The sequence below is a fragment of the Plecotus auritus genome (assembly GCF_963455305.1).
Source record: "Plecotus auritus genome assembly, chromosome: 3".
Lineage (NCBI taxonomy): Eukaryota > Metazoa > Chordata > Mammalia > Chiroptera > Vespertilionidae > Plecotus > Plecotus auritus.
This window is the reverse complement of record NC_137772.1, coordinates 113,835,903-113,854,182: the sequence shown is the minus strand read 5'-3', so window position 1 is coordinate 113,854,182 and position 18,280 is coordinate 113,835,903. Positions and strand designations below refer to the sequence as shown.

Sequence of the window (18,280 nt, the reverse complement as noted above, 5' to 3'; positions counted from 1 at the left end):
ATTGATGAGAGAGAAACATCGATCAGCTGCCTCCTGCACACCTCCTACTGGGGACGTGCCCGCAACCAAGGTACATGCCCTTGACCGGAATCGAACCTGGGACCTTGCAGTCCGTAGGCCGACACTCTATCCACTGAGCCAAACCGGTTAGGGCATCCTAAGCCCTTTTCTATCCTGAAGTCTTCTCCCATGGCTCCACAATGGAAGTGATTTCCCTTTCCTTTGAATTCCTATAGCACAAACCCTTAGTATCTTATGTATTTTAACCACTGTCCATTAAACTGCAAATGCCTTTGAGAGAAAAACTTTATTCATTATTGTGCCTAGCATGCATTCTTATGAAGAGTGGGTAATCAATACATATTTGTCACTTGAGTTTTATGAAATTAACATGGGTTTTAAAAATAAAATTTAGAAGTATAAACAAATTATATTCAGTCAATACAAACTAGTACAGTCATACTAAGTTGTAAAATATTTAAATACTTCCCTACCATTGCCCCTTGCCACCTGAATGCTTCCTACTACCATTGGTGGCCAGGTCTCTCTTCCCCTGAAAGCATCTGGACTCCCACAATCTCCCAACTAAACACTTAATGTCTTACACAGCTGGGAACACACAGGACATTGCTCCAACCATGTAGCCAGAGTCAACGGATGGAAATATCCATTCTAACTGATCTAGACCTGTGCAGTGTCACTGTTAAATCTTTTGATAATTACCCTGATTATAAATAAAGTTTAATTATACATTTTGAAAACAGTGCTTCTCCTCATTGCAAAATCTTTTAAAAGAGCAGATTCAGGAATAAACAAGGAAAACGATACTTTGTCAGTCCCTAAAGATTTAGGATACATTCATTAGGACTCCATCTTCATGTAAACCAGAAGGTAGGCAGTTTCCCGCCTAGAAAGAAAAAAATGCAATATCATAGCAGAAATGAAACATTCATACATTATTAATTCACAATAGGAAAAAAGCCAACAAACTTTCCAGGTTGTTAGATAAAGTGTTCATCTATCCATCACCCCAGAGGAAAACAAAATGTGTGACCTAGGAAAATAACAACTAACCTGCAGTTAGTTAACATCTAAATCAGGGGTTGACAAACTAGGAACCCATTAGTCAAATCTGACCCTGTATTTGCAAATAAATTTAATTGGAACACAGCTACACTTATTAATTCATATGTCATCTGTGGCTGCTTTTGACTACAAAGATAGAGTTGAATAGTTGCAACAGAAATTGTGTAGCCCACAAAGCCTAAAATATTTATTCTCTGGCCCTTTATAGAGAAAATCTGCCAAACTGTTACTTAAACAATGGGGGAATAGCTGACAACCAGAAAGTGACAAAAAGTGAGCAAAGGAGGTGGTTATAAGAAAGAAGAGAAAAGGAACATTGGAGAAGTATTTCAAACACAAATTCTAGCTCATTCATTATTTTTCAAATGATCTGACCTAATTCTGTGGCTGAAGTAACCTCAGATATCACCCTAACCCAGAAACTCAGCTGGGAAAACTTATAAAGTCTCTGATTTAATTTCACCCAGCTTTTTTTCTTTCCAGTTTCCTCTCTGTAGTTATTGATTTGTAAAAAAATAGTTATTGATATTTACTAACACAAGCCACTGCAACAGACAAAGAAAGAGAAAATGCGTGATCCTTGCCCCCAAAGAGTTTGTGGTCTAATGTGAAAGTTTCATAAACAAAAATGACAAAACAGTGTGACCCTTTCTATAAAAGAAGTATGCTCAAAACACAGTGAAAGCACATGAGAAGCCCCTACAGATATGCCTGGGTGAATCAGTGCAAGGCATTAAAAGAGTAGGAAAAGGCCATGATCAGAGAGGTACTGAAGCATATATGGATAGGACTTTGCCTTGATGATAAGTTAAGAGAGGGTAATACTGACCAGAATTGCATGTGCAAAGCCATGAGGAAAAAATGGAGGATCTGATGTTTAGGGAGCAACTTCCTCTTTAGTTATTCTTGGAGTCTAAATTGTGAGAAAATATGGTGCAATGGGATGGGTATTGAAAGATGAGGCTGGCCGGTTAGTCACTGAGGAGTTATGTAAATACTAGAGGCCTGGTGCATGAAAATTCATGCACTGGATGGGGGAGTCCCTTAGCCCAGCCTGTCCCCTCTCACAGTTTGGGAGCCCTCAGGGGCGGGAGGCAACATGGCGATCAGGGGAAGGTGACGCCCCCATCACACCTCTGCTGCTGCCACTGCCAGCAGCACAAGCCTTGGCTGGCCCTGGTTACCTGAGCCTCGGGAAGCCCTGGACGGCTGGGCAGCAGCCATCTGAGGCTTGCATGCACCTCGGGCCAGCCCTGGGCAGCTGGGGGGCTGAGGGCGGGTCCGGCCACACCGTGTGCCTGCCGCCCCCAGCAGGGCTGAAAGGACTGGGGGACTCCGGCAGGGCTGAGGAGACTGGGCGCTGCCATCTTGTGGCTATGGGTGTCACCATCTTTGTGACAGCGTGACCGTCAATTTGCTTGTTCCCTCTTTATTAATTAGGATAAGGGACAGTTGAATCCATGAGAGTGTCACACAGCAATAAGAATCCTGTGTAAGCTCATTGGGTTTCCATCACTAACAATTCTCTTACCAGCGGCAGTTATGATTTCCATAGGTACATTGGATATCTTCCCAGGATACCTGGAAGTATATAACATAGAAAGTGAAGCAACCAGCTGACATCTTTGAAGCATCCAGAGTTCAGGGTGCTACAATCTGCCCTCCTTCACTCCTTCAGACAAACCTACCCCTAGGAACTCCCAAAACCCACAGCATCTAGTGATAAATGCCGTGTAAATGAAGTCCTTTTAGTACCCTTGTCTCTCTGTTTACACTTGGTTATGTTCAGCCCAAAGTTCTAACTTCATATTTCCAACTCTTCTTGCTTTCCATAAATTTCCCACAGAGCTTAAGGCGCTGAGCTTAGAACACCAAAAATATAGACATTGAGCTAAGTGGACTCTTAGAGACCATCTGGACACCATGCAGAAAACAGCTCTCAAGCTTATAAAAGGTCCCACCCACAGAGAACAATAATGTCTCTTGCTTGACCTTGAGGACCCATCTAGCCCTGGGCTCAGAATATAGCACAGGTAGCTAATCTAGGGCAAGAGGCAATTTAGATGATGTTCCTCACCCAACAAACACTGGAATCGTTGAAGCAGAACCATTTTCCATCTATAGAATTCCTGATATAGGCACAGTAATGACCAAAGTCAGGAAGCCCCACATGGGCAATCACAGCAAAGAGTTCATACAGTCCTTCAAGCTGAAAGAACACAAGGCATAAAATGATTCACCCATCATCCTTCTTTTTCTAGCCCTACTTTAAAATAAGGAAACATTTCATTACTTGTTTATTCCGTGACTACTCCATGCCAGGCCCTGGTACTTCAAGGGGACTAGAAAACATTCCTTGACTTCAAGAATTTCATAGCTAAGTAAGGCAGAATTAGAATGTCATGTTTTATACCAGATGTATATACAGGTAAATTCTGGAAAACTCAACTTTTGCACAAAAAAGGAAAAGGAACAACCAGCTGAGGAAAGGCTGAGGAGCTGGGGGAAAAGCTCTCCAGAGAAGACATGCTTGAAATGATCTTTCAGAATGAACAAGATTAGTAGACAAGTTATGGAAAGGGGGTAGCAAAAAATTTGGACAGAAAAAAAGAGGGGGAGGAGAATGATACATCTCCCTCCATCCCAATCTTGTCTTCATCAAGATCAAAACAAAGGTCAATGTCCAGAGTTTCTGTTTCATATTAAAACTTAGTCCTTTGAAGCTCAGGAAGTCTGCCATGGGCCCTAGGCTGGGCTGCTAACCCTACATGGTTGCTATAGAGAGAATACAGGAAAGAATGGGTGAGTGCACATTATTGAGGAAGAAAGATAACTATTTGTTTCCTTGAGTTATATTTTCTCGGGCGTGGGTTGCACCAGGAGCTTTTTCAAAATAAACAATCAACTTCTCAAGCTTTCCCAAGCCTGCAGTGGGCCTGCCTCCTGACCAATCCATTCTTTCTCCAGGTTAGATGGACAGGCCTCTATGGTCAAGCACCTCTCTTTGCATCATTTTGACTTCTAAGGCATGTGCTTACCTCTGCCTTCATTATTCTATCCCTTTCCCCAGTGATCTGCAGGGGAACAAATCGGTGGTTCCATGGGGGGTGTTGTTTTAAAGCAGAAAAAAATTTAAGATATACTTCATCAGGTAAACTGTGCAAATAAAAATAAAGAAAACTAGGAAAAAAATGAGAATCCTATGAAGTGTATGTGCCCTGAGTTGATAAAGAAACTATATTATAATATAAGCTTTTCTAACATATTATCAGGCCTCAGTATTTAAAATAATAGAGCACGAACAGTAAACAGACCACCGGAACAAAACAGTTCAGAAATGGATATATACAGCTAAAAGTAGAATGTGCTAAATGTATAATTTCAAACGTATGGAGAAAAGATATCTATGTCACTTTTTTTTCAGAATTTTCCAATAAGTTATTAGCTCAGGACAATTGAATTCAACTTTACTTTGATTAAATTTGATGCAATGTACTGGCCACTTCCTTATTACCCTCAAAGTGGACATAAGCTGCTTTAAGAAGAAAACTTGGTTGGTGTTCTATTTACAGCCCATTGTGTTTACCTATGTACATGTAAGTACTACACATCTTATTAAAAGGAAGGTCCTGAATTATGGGTTCTTTCCCTCAGATTCCTTCTCCCCATGCTATAAGGTGTATGAGTACAAACCCAATATTTATAAATATAGTCTTTTGAATCTTAAAGAAAAGAAAAGCAGCTATAAAGAGCAAATGAGGGTGGTGGTGGCACGGTGATAACAATTCACCAGTGTTGTTCAAGAACACACAGGTCTCAATCATTAAAATACTATTTTTAAAAATAAGTGTTTCTTGAATATACGAAAATGTTTCTATTAATTACATCTGGTTGTTGGTGAGTTTTCCTTCCTTTTTGTATACCAAACATGGACAGCAGAAGACATAATTTCTGAGATGAGAGAATGACACAGATGAGACACCCCAAAATGCCATTTCTGAGTGTGTAACTTCAAGCAGCCTAGGGGAGGTGGGCAAAATCAAAAGGACACAGTATCTAATGAGATGGCAGTAGACAGGAGGTGAGAAGCATGTCACCTGGTACTCAGCATTGCAGAGGTCTTTATCAGTCAGAAGAAACTGATTTAAATCCAAGCTCTGGGGGAAATACAGTGAGTGGCAGATTTTTTCTGTCTGTGAATTCCTGATGGAAAACCGCATAAGGTGGATTGTCAAGGTCTGGGGCAAATGCGTCAGCTTCAAGACCTGCAAAAGCAAAATCACTATGGAGATGAAATCCTAAGGCACTTGAAATGGGTAAATTCAGAGAAATACCACAGCAAAAGGTATGTTAAAAGGGAAGCAGATACATATCCCATGGATACAGACAACAGTGTGGTGAAGGCCAGGGGTAGGGTGGTGGGGGCTGGGTGAAGGTTGGCAAAGGGAAAGGAAGGAAATGGGGACATCTGTAATAGTGTAAACAACTGAAAAAATAAATAAGTAAATAAATAAAATAAAATCTCTTATTTTTTCATAAAATATTTTTTCTTTTTATTTTCTCAAAATTAAATTTTTATTTATTTACTTTTAATTCTTTATTGTTAAAAGTATTACATATGACTCCTTTTCCCCCCATTGTCCTCTCCCAGCCCAACCTCCCCGCTTACCCCCCCCCCCCCCCCAGCCAGGCCTTCACCCCCTATTGTCTGTGTCCATTGGTTATGCTCATATGCATAGAAGTTCTTTGGTTAATCTCTTACCACCCTCCCCCTCGCCCACCCTCCCCTGCCTTCCCTCTGAGGTTTGACCATCTGATCAATGTTTCTATGTCTCTGGATATATTTTTGTTCATCACTTTATGTTGTTCATTATATTCCACAAATGAGTGAGATGTGATACTTATCTTTCTTTGACTGGCATATTTCGCTTAGCATAATGCTCTCCAGATCCATCATGCTGTTGCAAATGGTTAAGAGTTTTTGCTTTTTTTACAGCAGCATAGTATTTCATTATGTAGATATACCACAGTTTTCTAATCCACTCATCTACTGATGGGCACTTAGGCTGTTTCCAAATCTTAGCTATTGTAAATTGTGCTGCTATGAACATAGGGGTGCATATATCCTTTCTCATTGGTGTTTTTAGTTTCTTGGGATATATTCCTAGAAGTGGGATTACTGGGTCAAATGGGAGTTCCATTTTTAATTTTTGAGGAAACTCCATACTGTTCTCCTCAGAGGCTGTACCAATCTGCATTTCCACCAGCAGTGTACGAGGGTTCCTTTTTCTCCGAATCCTCTCCAGCACTTGTCGTTATTGATTTGTTGATGATAGCCATTCTGACATGTGTGAGGTGGTACCTCATTGTTGTTTTGATTTGCATCTCTCAAATGATCGGTGACTTTGAGCATTTTTTCATATGTCTCTTGGCCTTCTGAATGTCCACTTTCAAAAAGTGCCTATTTAGGTTCTTTACCCATTTTTTAATGGACTGTTTATTTTCCTTTTGTTAAGTTGTGTGAGTTCCCTATAAATTTTAGAGATTAAACCCTTATCAGATGTAACATTGGCAAATATGTTCTCCCATGCAGTGGGCTCTCTTGTTATTTTGTTGATGGTTTCTTTTGCTGTGCAAAAGCTTTTTATTTTGATGTAGTCCCATATTGCTATGAGATATGTCTGATATTTTGCTGCCTATGGATTCTTCTTCTTCCATTCCCATAAGTATACATTTGAGAGACTGCTTTCTCTGCTATGAGTGTTGTTAAATAAACATAGAAACAGTTTAGATATACTACATTATCACATACTATTGGCATTATCACTAATCCAACCTAGATAATTTAACAAGCAAAAAGTACATTCATCATGTTCAAAACTTTAAATATTGACAAACTTAAATACTAAATATTGTTATAGCATTTAATATGAGAATTTCCTAATATATTACCAACATTTTTAAGTTGTTATGAGTGTGAAAATGATAAAAAAATTAAGAGTGTATTAGCAATCCTCTATTAATTATCTACATGTACTTTCAGTGAACACAGTGCAGTTTCTGAAGTGTTATCTTTTATTCTAATTGTTTTCTGAAATGTCTGTTTAAACTACTATAATACATGAGCTTGTAAAAGAAAAAAAGAGGGGGAGGAGAATGATACAATACAGAGTGGAGGTCCTATTGGCTGTCTGTTGAGTTCTCCCGCAGAAGGCCTGAGCAGCCCAGGTTCTGTACAGGCCCTGGAATCCAGGGCAACAATATACAGGCCCTGGAATCCAGGGCAACAATAGAATCTGCTCTAGGGAGTTAGTCTACTCTTGAGGAAAAAGCTCTGCCCCTGCTCTAAGACCTTCTCTTCTTATCCTTAAAGGCTCTGCCCGTCTCAGTGATGTGATCTGAGGAGCCCTATGATCCATGGGCCCAATTACCCTCAATCACCATGAGGTGCCTTGGTGGCTCTGTGAAGTCTCTTGGGAAATCTTCGTGGGGCAACCTGGACTGGGGAAGAATCTAGTTTCATGGAGTGAGTACCTGTTTCCCACGGGTCTTCTTCGCACAGTTCTCACAGAAACATTTGTCCTTGTTCGACAATTCCCTGGGCTGGAAGAAGCAGTGCAGGGCATCCTCCTGACCCAGGAGAACAAGAAATAAAACAGGGCTGGTAATTCCCATCTAGAATACATCCCCTCACCCTGCAGATGGAGATTTAAGCTTTTCTTCTAGTTATCCCTATGTCCCCCTTAATGTCTGGCCCAGAGGTCAGGATCTCAAAAAGAACCTACTGATTATAGAGAAAAAACAAGAGGGGCACTTGAAAGTGGAAATAGAAGGGGAAAATATTTTTTTGTCAAATCAAAGGAGAACTTAGGCAGAGCCATGCAAAGAAAACAGAAATGACTTTTTAAAAGTCAAGGGTGATATAATATACAAATGAAAGTTAATTACATCTAGAAAATTATTACTTTAGAAAATTAACTTTCATTTGTAATGCTAACAGCAAGACACCCATGAAAAACACACATGGTGTCAAAACAAGCCAAAGGAAAATCATTTGGGCAAAAAATGAAAAAGGATCCCAAGTCAAATTTATAGAAAAGATTCCTTTATTAACCTTTGGTCGAGAATATGTTTGTATATTTTCAGAAAACAACTCCAAGACCATGTGGATTCCTGCAACAGAAAGGAATTGACAGGACTGCTCCAGCCATGAAGACAGAAGAGAAACAGTCCAGAGATGGAAGATGCTGACGACGCCTTGCCACGCTAGCAGTCAGCAGCTGTGCGTCGCGGCAGGTTGCCCAGGACCAAACCAGAGAGGGTCGGACCTGCATTACCATAATTTGTACACCATCCAGAACTGAAATATCATTGCTGACATGTACACATAAGGAACTGTTTGACATTGAAATTGGGACTCAAAAGAACTGTTGGCCCAGAAAGAAACTCACTACAGACTGATTCATTTGCCTCTCAGCATAACCATTATTGCTTATCTCATTTTCGGTTCTTATAAGTGTATTTCTAGTATCACATGATCTCACTCATCTAGGGGAAATGATGAACAACATAAACTGATGAACAAGGACAGACCCGGAGACAGGGAGGCATTGATCGGGCTGTCAAACCTCGGAAGGAAGGTGGGGGAGGGTGGGGGGTAGGGGGAGAGATCAACCAAGGGACTTGTATGCATGCATATGGGCCTGACCGGTGGTCACGGACAGCAGGGGGGTGGGGGCATGCGTGGGGAGGGGTTTGGGATGGGAATGGGGGGATGAGGACAAATATGTGATACCTTAATCAATAAAGAAATTTTTAAAAAAAGTCAAGGGTGAGCTAAAAAAGCCTAATTAGTGAACTAAAGAAGCAAGAAGGTGAAGGGATTAGGCAAAAAACAAACACACACACACACACACACACATACAGGTGAGCAAAAGTAGGTTTACAGTTGTGAGTACATGAAACACAGAGTTTATTCTTGTATTATATATTTTCCATATAAACAACTGTAAACCTACTTTTGCATACACACACACACGCACAGAAACATACACAACACTGTGATAATAGAGGGAAAGGGGGTGAGGGGTAGGTGGAGTTGGGTAAAGTGGGGAGAATGGGGATGGAAAGAGACTTTGCTTGGGGTGATGGATGCAAAATGCAGTGTACATATGACGTTTTATTGAGTTGTATATCTGTATGGTTTTGTGAACCAATGTCACCCCAATAAATTCAATTTTTAAGAAAAGAATCAAGGGGCATTGACAACACTGGGTTGTATGGGAACAGGAAATTCACCAAGAGAAATTCCTTACCACTGTTTTCAGGGGCTTTGAGTCCATATCAAAAAGAGAAAGTGGGAGAGTCAGCATGCTACTGTTTCTGCTACACTCTATGGTACATTCAAGGCAAATAAAGGACTCCTTCATCTGGATTGTATACAGGGCCTGCAGTCTCTCTACCTATAATACAGAGGAGGGGAGAGATAAGGACACAGAGCCATGAATGGACGTGGTCAGGATAATTTCCAGAAGTGGGAGCCACGAGATAGAAGCTCCAGAAATGGCAGCCACTAATGCTCTTGCTCTATTAAAAAAGGTACAAAATAATAATATTAATAATATTATGGAATTGTGATAAGCATTTTATAGGATTTTCTTTTACTAGTAATACCCACTATACATTACATTAACAATTGCTTAATGAGTTAAATGAGCAGTATCTTAAACTTCTTAGTTCTTATTTCTAGAATCTTACCAAGTCCACATCAGTGATTTGGCCCTTAATTAGGTTCCATACTGTGAAGTAGAGTTGAGCAGCATCATGCTGGACAAACACTGGCCAAAGAGACAAGAAATAGCCCAGTTAGTGAGGTCACCAAGAATACTTTTCATGCCCTTCTGCCCTAGCTACCTAGATGCATATGAGCACTCACCACTTTGCATTTTCCTAGTCTTTCTCTCATTTTAAGGCTGTTTCCACTATATGTTAGGTGTTAGAAATGGAAAAAAAGGTTGTATTGATTTTGAGAGTTCCTCTTAAAAATTAAAATCCAAGTTTTCTGTCCTCTGATTTGCCACCCATACCTATTGGCCTCTACTCAGCAACACAGCTAGATAAAACCAACAGTCAACAGTGGATTCTTTCCTATGTCTACCAGGTATGCCAAAACAATACTCTAATTAGATTCCTATGGCCACCCATTACTCTGTGCCTTTATGTACTTTTGATTGATTTATTTATTTTTATTTATTGTTGAGAGTTTTACATATGTCTCCTTTTTTTCTCCATTGGCTTCTCCCCGGCCACCCCTACCCCCCAGCACATGCCCTCACCCCTCTAGTGTCTGTGTTCATTGGTCATGCTCATATGCATGGATACAAGTCATTTGGTTGATCTCTTACCTCCTCCCCTCACCCTCCCCTGCCTTCCCTCTGAGGTTTGTTGGTCTGTTTGATGCTTCTATGTCTCTGGATATATTTTCGTTCATTTATGTTGTTCATTATATTCCACAAATGAGTGAGATCATGTGATATTTATCTTTCTCCGACTGGCTTATTTCACTCAGTATAATGCTCTCCAAGTCCATCCATGCTGTTGCAACTGGTAAGAGTTCTTGCTTTTTTATAGTAACGTAGTATTCCATTGTGTAGAGGTACCACAGTTTTTTAATCCACTCATCTGCTGATGGGCACTTAGGCTGTTTCCAAATCTTAGCTACTATAAATTGTGTTGCTATGAACAAAGGGGTACATATATTCTTTCTTTGGTGTTTCCGATTTCTTGGGATATACTTCTAAAAGTGGGATTACTGGGCCAAATAGGAGTCCCATTTTTAATTCTTGAGGAAACTCCATACTGTTTTCCACAGTGGCTGTACCAGTCTGCATTCCCACCAGTAGTGCAGGAGGGTTCCTTTTTTTCCACATCCTTGCCTACACTTGTTTGTTGATTTGTTGATGATAGCCATTCTGGCAAGTGTAAGGTGGTACCTCATTGTTGTTTTGATTTGCATCTCTCAAATGATCGGTGACTTTGAGCATTTTTTCATATGTCTCTTGGCCTTCTGAATGTCCACTTTCAAAAAGTGCCTATTTAGGTTCTTTACCCATTTTTTAATTGGATTGCTTATCTTCATTTGTTAAGTTGTATGAGTTCCCTATAAATTTTAGAGATTAAACCCTTATTGGATATAACATTTGCAAATATGTTCTCCCATGCAGTGTACACTCTTGTTATTTTGTTAATGGTTTCTTTGCTGTGCAGAAGCTTTTTATTTTGATGTAGTTCTATTTGTTTATTTTCTCCTTAGTTTCCATTGTCATAGGAGATGTATCAGTAAAGATACTGCTATGACATATGTCTGATATTTTGCTGCCTCTGGATTCTTCTAAGATTTTTATGGTTTCCCATCTTATGTTTAAACCTTTTATCCAATTTGAATTTATTTTTGTGTATGGTGTAAATTGTGATCTAGTTTCATTTTTTTTTACATGTATCTGTCCAATGTTCCCAACACCATTTGTTGAAGTGACTGTCTTGACTCCATTGTATGCTCTTGCCTCCTTTGTCAAATATTAATTGAGCATAATGGCTTGGGTCGATTTCTGGGTTCTCTGTTCTGTTCCATTGGTCTATATGTCTGTTCTTATGCTAGTAACAGGCAGTTTTGAGAACAATGGCTTTGCAATATAGCTTGATATCTGGTATTGTAATCCCTCCAACTTTGTTCTTCTTTCTCAGGATTGCTGTGGCTATTTGGGGTCTTTTTTTATTCCATATAAATTTTTGGAGAGTTTGTTCTAGGTCTTCGAAATATGCCGTTGGTAATTTAATGGGGATTGCACTGGACTCTGTAGATTGCTTTGGGTAGTATGGACATTATAATGATGTTGATTGTAACAATCCATGAACATAGTATAATCTTCCACTTATTTATATCTTCCTCTATCTCTTTTTTCAATGTCCTGTAGCTTTCAAAGTATAGGTCTTTTACCTCCTTAGTTAAGTTTAATCATAGGTATCTTAATTTTTTATTGCAATGGTAAACGGGATTATTTTTTTAGTTTCTCTTTCTGTGTGTTCATTATTGGTGTATAAAAATGCCATAGATATTTGGGTGTTAATTTTGCTTTTATATATTTTCTTTATTCCATCTCCTAAAAATGTAGCATGTTCCCATTACTCGTATCTGACCTAGGTCTTCCCCAACAGTGTCTGAGATAACAAGAAAAAGGACCATTGCAGTGTTAGAATATGATGGCTAAGAGGAGGCAAGAATGAAGCAGTGAATTCTGTATATGTTATATAACTAAACACAAAGCTAAAATGGCATGTACAGATCTCCTGGGGGCGGGGAGGGGGGGAACCTAGGAAGACAAAAAAAATGAAAACACACTGAGGACTATCTTGCAAAAGGACATATATCTGCCAAAAATATAAAGGCATTGCAACAAAAGGCCATTGTTATAAGTGTACTAAATAGTCACATTTGCTATCTCGACACCATTATATTTCTTCATGATATTTATCATAATTTGTACTTAATGTTTGGGGGTGGTTGTTGTTGTTGTTTTATTTTTGTTTTGGCCTTTCCTCTAAATTTTAAACTCCATGGAGTCAAAGACCCTATTACTCTTTTTTTTTTTAAAATAAATCTTTATTCAGATTATTACAATTGTTTCTCCTTTTTCCCCCCATAGCTCCCCTCCACCCGGTTCCCACCCCACCTTCTGCCCTTACCTCCCCACCACTGTCCTCATCCACAGGTGTATGATTTCTGTCCAGTCTCTTCATGAACCCCCCATACCCCTTTCCCCCTGAGAATTATCACTCCACTCCCTTTCTATGCCCCTGATTCTATTATATTCACCTGATTATTCTGTTCCTCAGATTTTTAATTCACTTGATTTTTAGGTTCACTTGTTGATAGATATGTATTTGGTGTTCATAATTTTTCTCTTTACTTTTTTCTTCTTCCTCTTCTTTAAGAATACCTTTCAGCATTTCATATAATACTGGTTTGGTGGTGATGAACTCCTTTAGCTTTTTCTTATCTGTGAAGCTCTTTATCTGCCCTTCAATTCTGAATGATAGCTTTGCTGGGTAGAGTAATCTTGGTTGTAGGTTCTTGCTATTCATCACATTGAAAATTTCTTGCCACTCCCGTCTGGCCTGCATAGTTTCTGATGAGAAATCAGCTGACAATTGTATGGGTGCTCCATTGTAGGTAACTAACTGTTTTTCTCTTGCTGCTTTTAATATTCTCTCTTTGTCTTTTGCTCTTGGCATTTTAATTATGATGTGTCTTGGTGTGGTCCTCTTTGGGTTCCTTTTGTTTGGGGTTCTGTGCGCTTCCTGGACTTGTAAGTCTATTTCTTTCACCAGGTGGGGGAAGTTTTCAGTCATTATTTCTTCAAATAGGTTTTCAGTATCTTGCTCTCTCTCTTCTTCTGGCACCCCCATAATTCTGATGTTGGTACGCTTGAAGTTGTCCCAGAGTCTTCTTACACTATCTTCAACTTTTTGGATTTTTTTTTTCTTTTTGCTTTTTCGGTTGAGTGTTTTTTGCTTCTTTGTATTTCAATTCTTTGACTTGATTCTTGTGTTCCTCTAGTCTGTTTTTGGGTCTCTGTATAATATTTTTATTTCAGTCAGTGTATGTTTAATTTCTAGTTGGTCCTTTTTCATACCTTTGAGGGTCTCGTTATATTTATCGGCCTTTTCTAGGATATTCTTAAAAAGTCTTATAACCGTGGTTTTGAATTCTATATCCAGTCGTTTGTTTTCCTCCATTTCTTTCGTTTGTGATCTGTTTCTTTGACGCCGCATTTTCACTGCTTCCCTGAGTTGGTAGGGTAGATTTGTGTGCTAGGTTTCCTATATGGCCCAGTTGGTCGGCCTCCCCAATTAACCTGAGGTGGACATTCTTGGTGCACCCCATTGTGGACTGTGTGTACAGCCTTGTTGTAATTAAGTCTTGATTGTTGTTGGTATCACTAGGAGGAACTGACCTCCAGGCCAGGTGGCTGTAAGGATCAGCTGTGTCTACGCTGGGAGAAGTTCAGTGCTGGAGACAGCCTTATAGGATTAGACTTGCCAAATTGCAATAGCCTCTGTGCTCAGCTTGGATGGGGTGGAGTCTCAGGGCGGAGCAGACAGTCTTGGCTTCCCGTCAGCCTTGCCCTTGAGCATACGCGCGCGCCTTCAGACCTCTGCCTTCCCCGGCTCCCGAGTCTCCGCCCGAGAGTCCAAATTCCCCCCACAAGAGCATGGGTCCCCAGGGGCTCGCCTGGAACTGAGGTTCAGTGCAGTCAGAACTGGGGCTCAGTGCAGTCAGGAGCTTCTGACTCCCTTCCACTAGGGAAAGCCTGTGGCAACCTCCGCAGCCTTTGTGCACATTGGCACACGCGCGCCTTCAGACCTCTGCCTTCCCGGCTCCCGAGTCTCCGCCCGAGAGTCCAGATTCCCCCCACAAGAGCGTGGGTCCCCAGGGGCTCGCCTGGAACTGGGGTTCAGTGCAGTCAGAACTGGGGTTCAGTGCAGTCAAGGGCTTCCTTCCCCCTTCCGCCAGAGAAAGTCAGCCAGGCTCTCAGCCGCCCTTCCTCTCTGCGCGCACAAAGACCCTTTGCTATACCTCCAATTCTCTGTGAGCTTTTCTCTTTCCTTCTAGTTGTAGAATTTTCACTCAGCCAGCTTTCCTGTGGTTCTGGATGGTGTCCATTCTGTCTTTTAGTTGTAGTTTTGAAATTGTTGTGCGAGGGAGCAGTTTAGGTGCTTACCTATGCCGCCATCTTGGTTTCTCCTCTACCTTCCATTTAGAATGATCCCTATTACTCTTATTACCTTGTCTACAGCACTAGCACAACACCTTGCACATAATAAGTAAATATTACATATTAGTTGAAAGGATTAATTCAGCCATATTCTAAGATAATAATCCCAAAACTTAAAGACAAACAGCAAGGTTGAACTGATGTTGTCTCCAGAAAATTACTTACTGCCTGCTACAGAGCCAACACTGAACATAAAAGCAGTTGCCATGCAGAGACATTTTGCCTTGTCTGACCGTACCTAACAATACAGGGATATTTGTCCAACCGATAATTGACTTAACACATGCTATGTGCAAGGCATTGTACACACCAAAAAAAGTTCCTGTCCCAAAGAAACGTATAGTCTAGTGGAGGACAAATATTCATATAATCATTATTCAAAGAAGAATAAGGAAATTTACCCGGGTGTACAAACAGCTGTGGAAAGTTAAAGGATGGTGAGAATAAAACAGTAATAGTAGAGTGAGGGTCTCTGCAAATCTATTCCTCCATAGGGCGACGAAAATACTGGTTTTAAAAAATTGTCAAAATAAATATTTTCACAACTCTGGAAATTAACCAAAAGTTTACAAATATCTTTAAAATGTTTACACAATAAAAAGTACAGAATCTAAGTAAGAAGAGGCTTTTTCAGCTCTTTTCAAGATGGTGACTGATTTGATGGATCTTACCCTGACCTCCTCCCAGAACCACTCTGGAAAGACAACTAAATTGGGGAACAATCACCCTGAATTTCAAACTAAAGACTCTGAAGAGGATACTTATGACCAAGGACTGGCAGAAGAAACCACTAAGAGACTGGTAGGGAGGGCAGAGATGCGAAAGGGGCTGGCCTCACACTCCCATGGGCAGAAGCTTAATTTATGGAGGGATAGCTCAGTTGTGGGAAGTTCCCTCTGAGAGTTGTGAAGCCTAAACTTGAGAATGGGCTCCCAACCAGAGCACCAGAGGCAGGAACAGATGCCCACATACCATCTGGCTGTGAAATTCTGGCATGGTTTCTGTCTGCCAAGGAGAGGTGGAACCCACTGGAGATAAAGGCTCTTAAAGGGCTAACACACAAAATTTTGTTTGCCTCTACTCACCCTGGACTCCAGCAGAGGGAGTGCAGTGCAGACTGGAGTCACCTGAGGAGAATCTGAGGTTTGTGGCTTTGGGGAGAAGTAGGGGGCACACCCAACAGGATCCCTGTACTGAGTCATCCTCCAATCCTGCAGCAGCCATCTTTCTTGGGTGGAGCAATCCCCACTGAGAGGAATCAGCCTGGGGGAAAGCTACTACTCACCCTCAGCAATTCCTCTCACACCACCCTGTAGGTCTTAAGCTCTGCTGAAGAGTCAGCAGCATTGGCCAGGGTGTAGAAGTCTGAACAGACTCAGGGAAGGGGTCAGTGACTGGCTTTTGGGTGGAGCCATTCCCCTTATTTCCCCATGAACCAGACAGAAACTTCTCCGTCAAGGGAGACCCAATAGAAACACCCTCCCAGCTTTCAGCAGACTCAACCTCTGGGTTCTCAAAGCTCCACCCACCTGACTACCAGGGGCTCTGCCTTGCCAAGATCAGAGAAAAATCATGGACAGACTCAGATGTGTGGCTCTGGGATGGGGGAATCATACCCACTATCTTCCCTGAAATCTGAAAGGCACCTCCCCCTCACAGGAGATCCACTAGTCCCATCTTCCTGATTCTACCAGAGGCACTTCCAGTGACTGAGCCCTTTCAGTGACTAAAACTTACAGCCAGACAGCAGGTGGAAACATTTGGAGGCAGGTCCCAGAGTGCCTTGAGATGCTTGCTGTTCCATCTTTAGACCCTGTACTGAAAATAAGCTAGCCTTGGAGCACAGCTTGGTCTTTCTCATGCACAGCCAAGTCCACTAGAGGCAGCCACAAACTGTGGATTGCTTGTAGCTTCAAACAGGTTGCCAAGGGCCAAACATAGGCAGAGTTTAACATTGGCTTACACCAGAGTTCTTCCCAAGAAGCACAGAACCAACACACCTAGTGGAAAGCTTCAATCATGGGTGCAGAATCCAACAAACTTCACAAATAGTATATCCAAAATGATAACACAGCATTCACTAAACTCTGCTAAGGCGAACTCCAATTTTTTGTTTATTTTCTTTCTTTTTTTCTTTTATGTTTCTTTGCTTTTTTCTTTTATATATTTTTCTTTTTTTCCATTTTTCTATCTCTTCTTATTCTTTCATTTCTATTTTTTATTCTTTAGTATTTTTCCTTTTTAATTTTTATATTCTTTTCTGTTCTTTTCCTTAATTCTTTGTATATTCTTCTTTTCTTTTTTTTCTTATTTCTCTTCTGATTCTTTTTTCTTTTCTCGTTCTCCTTCTTGTTGTTGTTTTTTTTGTTTTCTTTTTTCTTTGTTTTGCATCACCTGTATAGAAGCTTGCATGCTGTGTACAGAGTTCAGCTTCAAGTCACCAGCCTGAGAGTCTATCCCACCCATGAACAAACTAACAGCAATCAATACCCAATTACAACAGGAGGGTCCACTTACCACACACAAAGGACATTCTTAGATCACCTAACTCATGAGATCAAGGAGACTTCACACTGAGTCTCATAGGACACTTACTACATAATGTGAACCCACAAAGACTGGGAGTCAGCAGTTCTACCTAATACATAGAAACAAATCAAAGAGACAGCCAAAATGGGAGATAAAAAAGAAAAGGAAGAAAACAAAAATAACACGCCCAGAATGAAAGAATAGGAGGAATCTCCAGGAAAAAAAAAATGGAGGTAAGGAACTTATCAGAAATAGAGTTCAAAGTAATGGTTATAAGGATGCCCAAGGTGCTTAGTGAAAACTACCACAACATGACAAAGAACATAAAAAAACATAAAAAAATAATCAATCATAAATGAAGAATGCGATCAAGAATACACTAGAAGGAATAAAAAGTAAGTTGGATAAAGCAGAGGGTTGAATCAAAAGACAAGGTAGGAAAACACATCCAATCAGAACAACAAAAAGAAAAAATAATTAAAGAGAATGAGTATAGGTTAAAGGATATCATGGACAAAATGAAATGTAACAACATCCTCATTATTGGGTTACAAGAGGGAGAAGAAAGTGAGCAAGAGATAGAGTACCTGTTTTAAGAAATAGTGGCTAAAAATATCCCTAGCGGTGGAGAAACCAAGATGGTGGCATAGGTAAACACCTAAACTGCTGCCTCGCACAACAATTTCAAAACTACAACTAAAAGACAGAACGGACAACATCCAGAACCACAGGAAAGCTGGCTGAGTGAAAATTCTTCAACTAGAAGGAAAAAGAAAAGCTCACAGAGAATTGGAGGTACGGCAAAGGGGCTTTGTGCGCGCAGAGAGGAA

At 40.5% G+C, this 18,280-nt stretch overlaps 1 protein-coding gene across 1 annotated transcript in view; it reads right to left on the bottom strand.

Moving 5' to 3' along the window:
* Nucleotides 1-289: 289 nt before the first annotated feature.
* The window catches only part of USP18 (ubiquitin specific peptidase 18), a gene marked incomplete at its 5' end in the record, with an annotated part of 53,824 nt that continues 35,833 nt past the window's right edge, over nt 290-18,280 (bottom strand). Inside the window, 7 exon segments of the mRNA XM_080660819.1 lie at nt 290-907; nt 2,618-2,667; nt 3,164-3,295; nt 5,184-5,351; nt 7,621-7,716; nt 9,402-9,548; nt 9,844-9,923. Coding sequence (XP_080516945.1) covers nt 862-907; nt 2,618-2,667; nt 3,164-3,295; nt 5,184-5,351; nt 7,621-7,716; nt 9,402-9,548; nt 9,844-9,923 — 719 coding nt within the window. The 3' untranslated portion in view covers nt 290-861.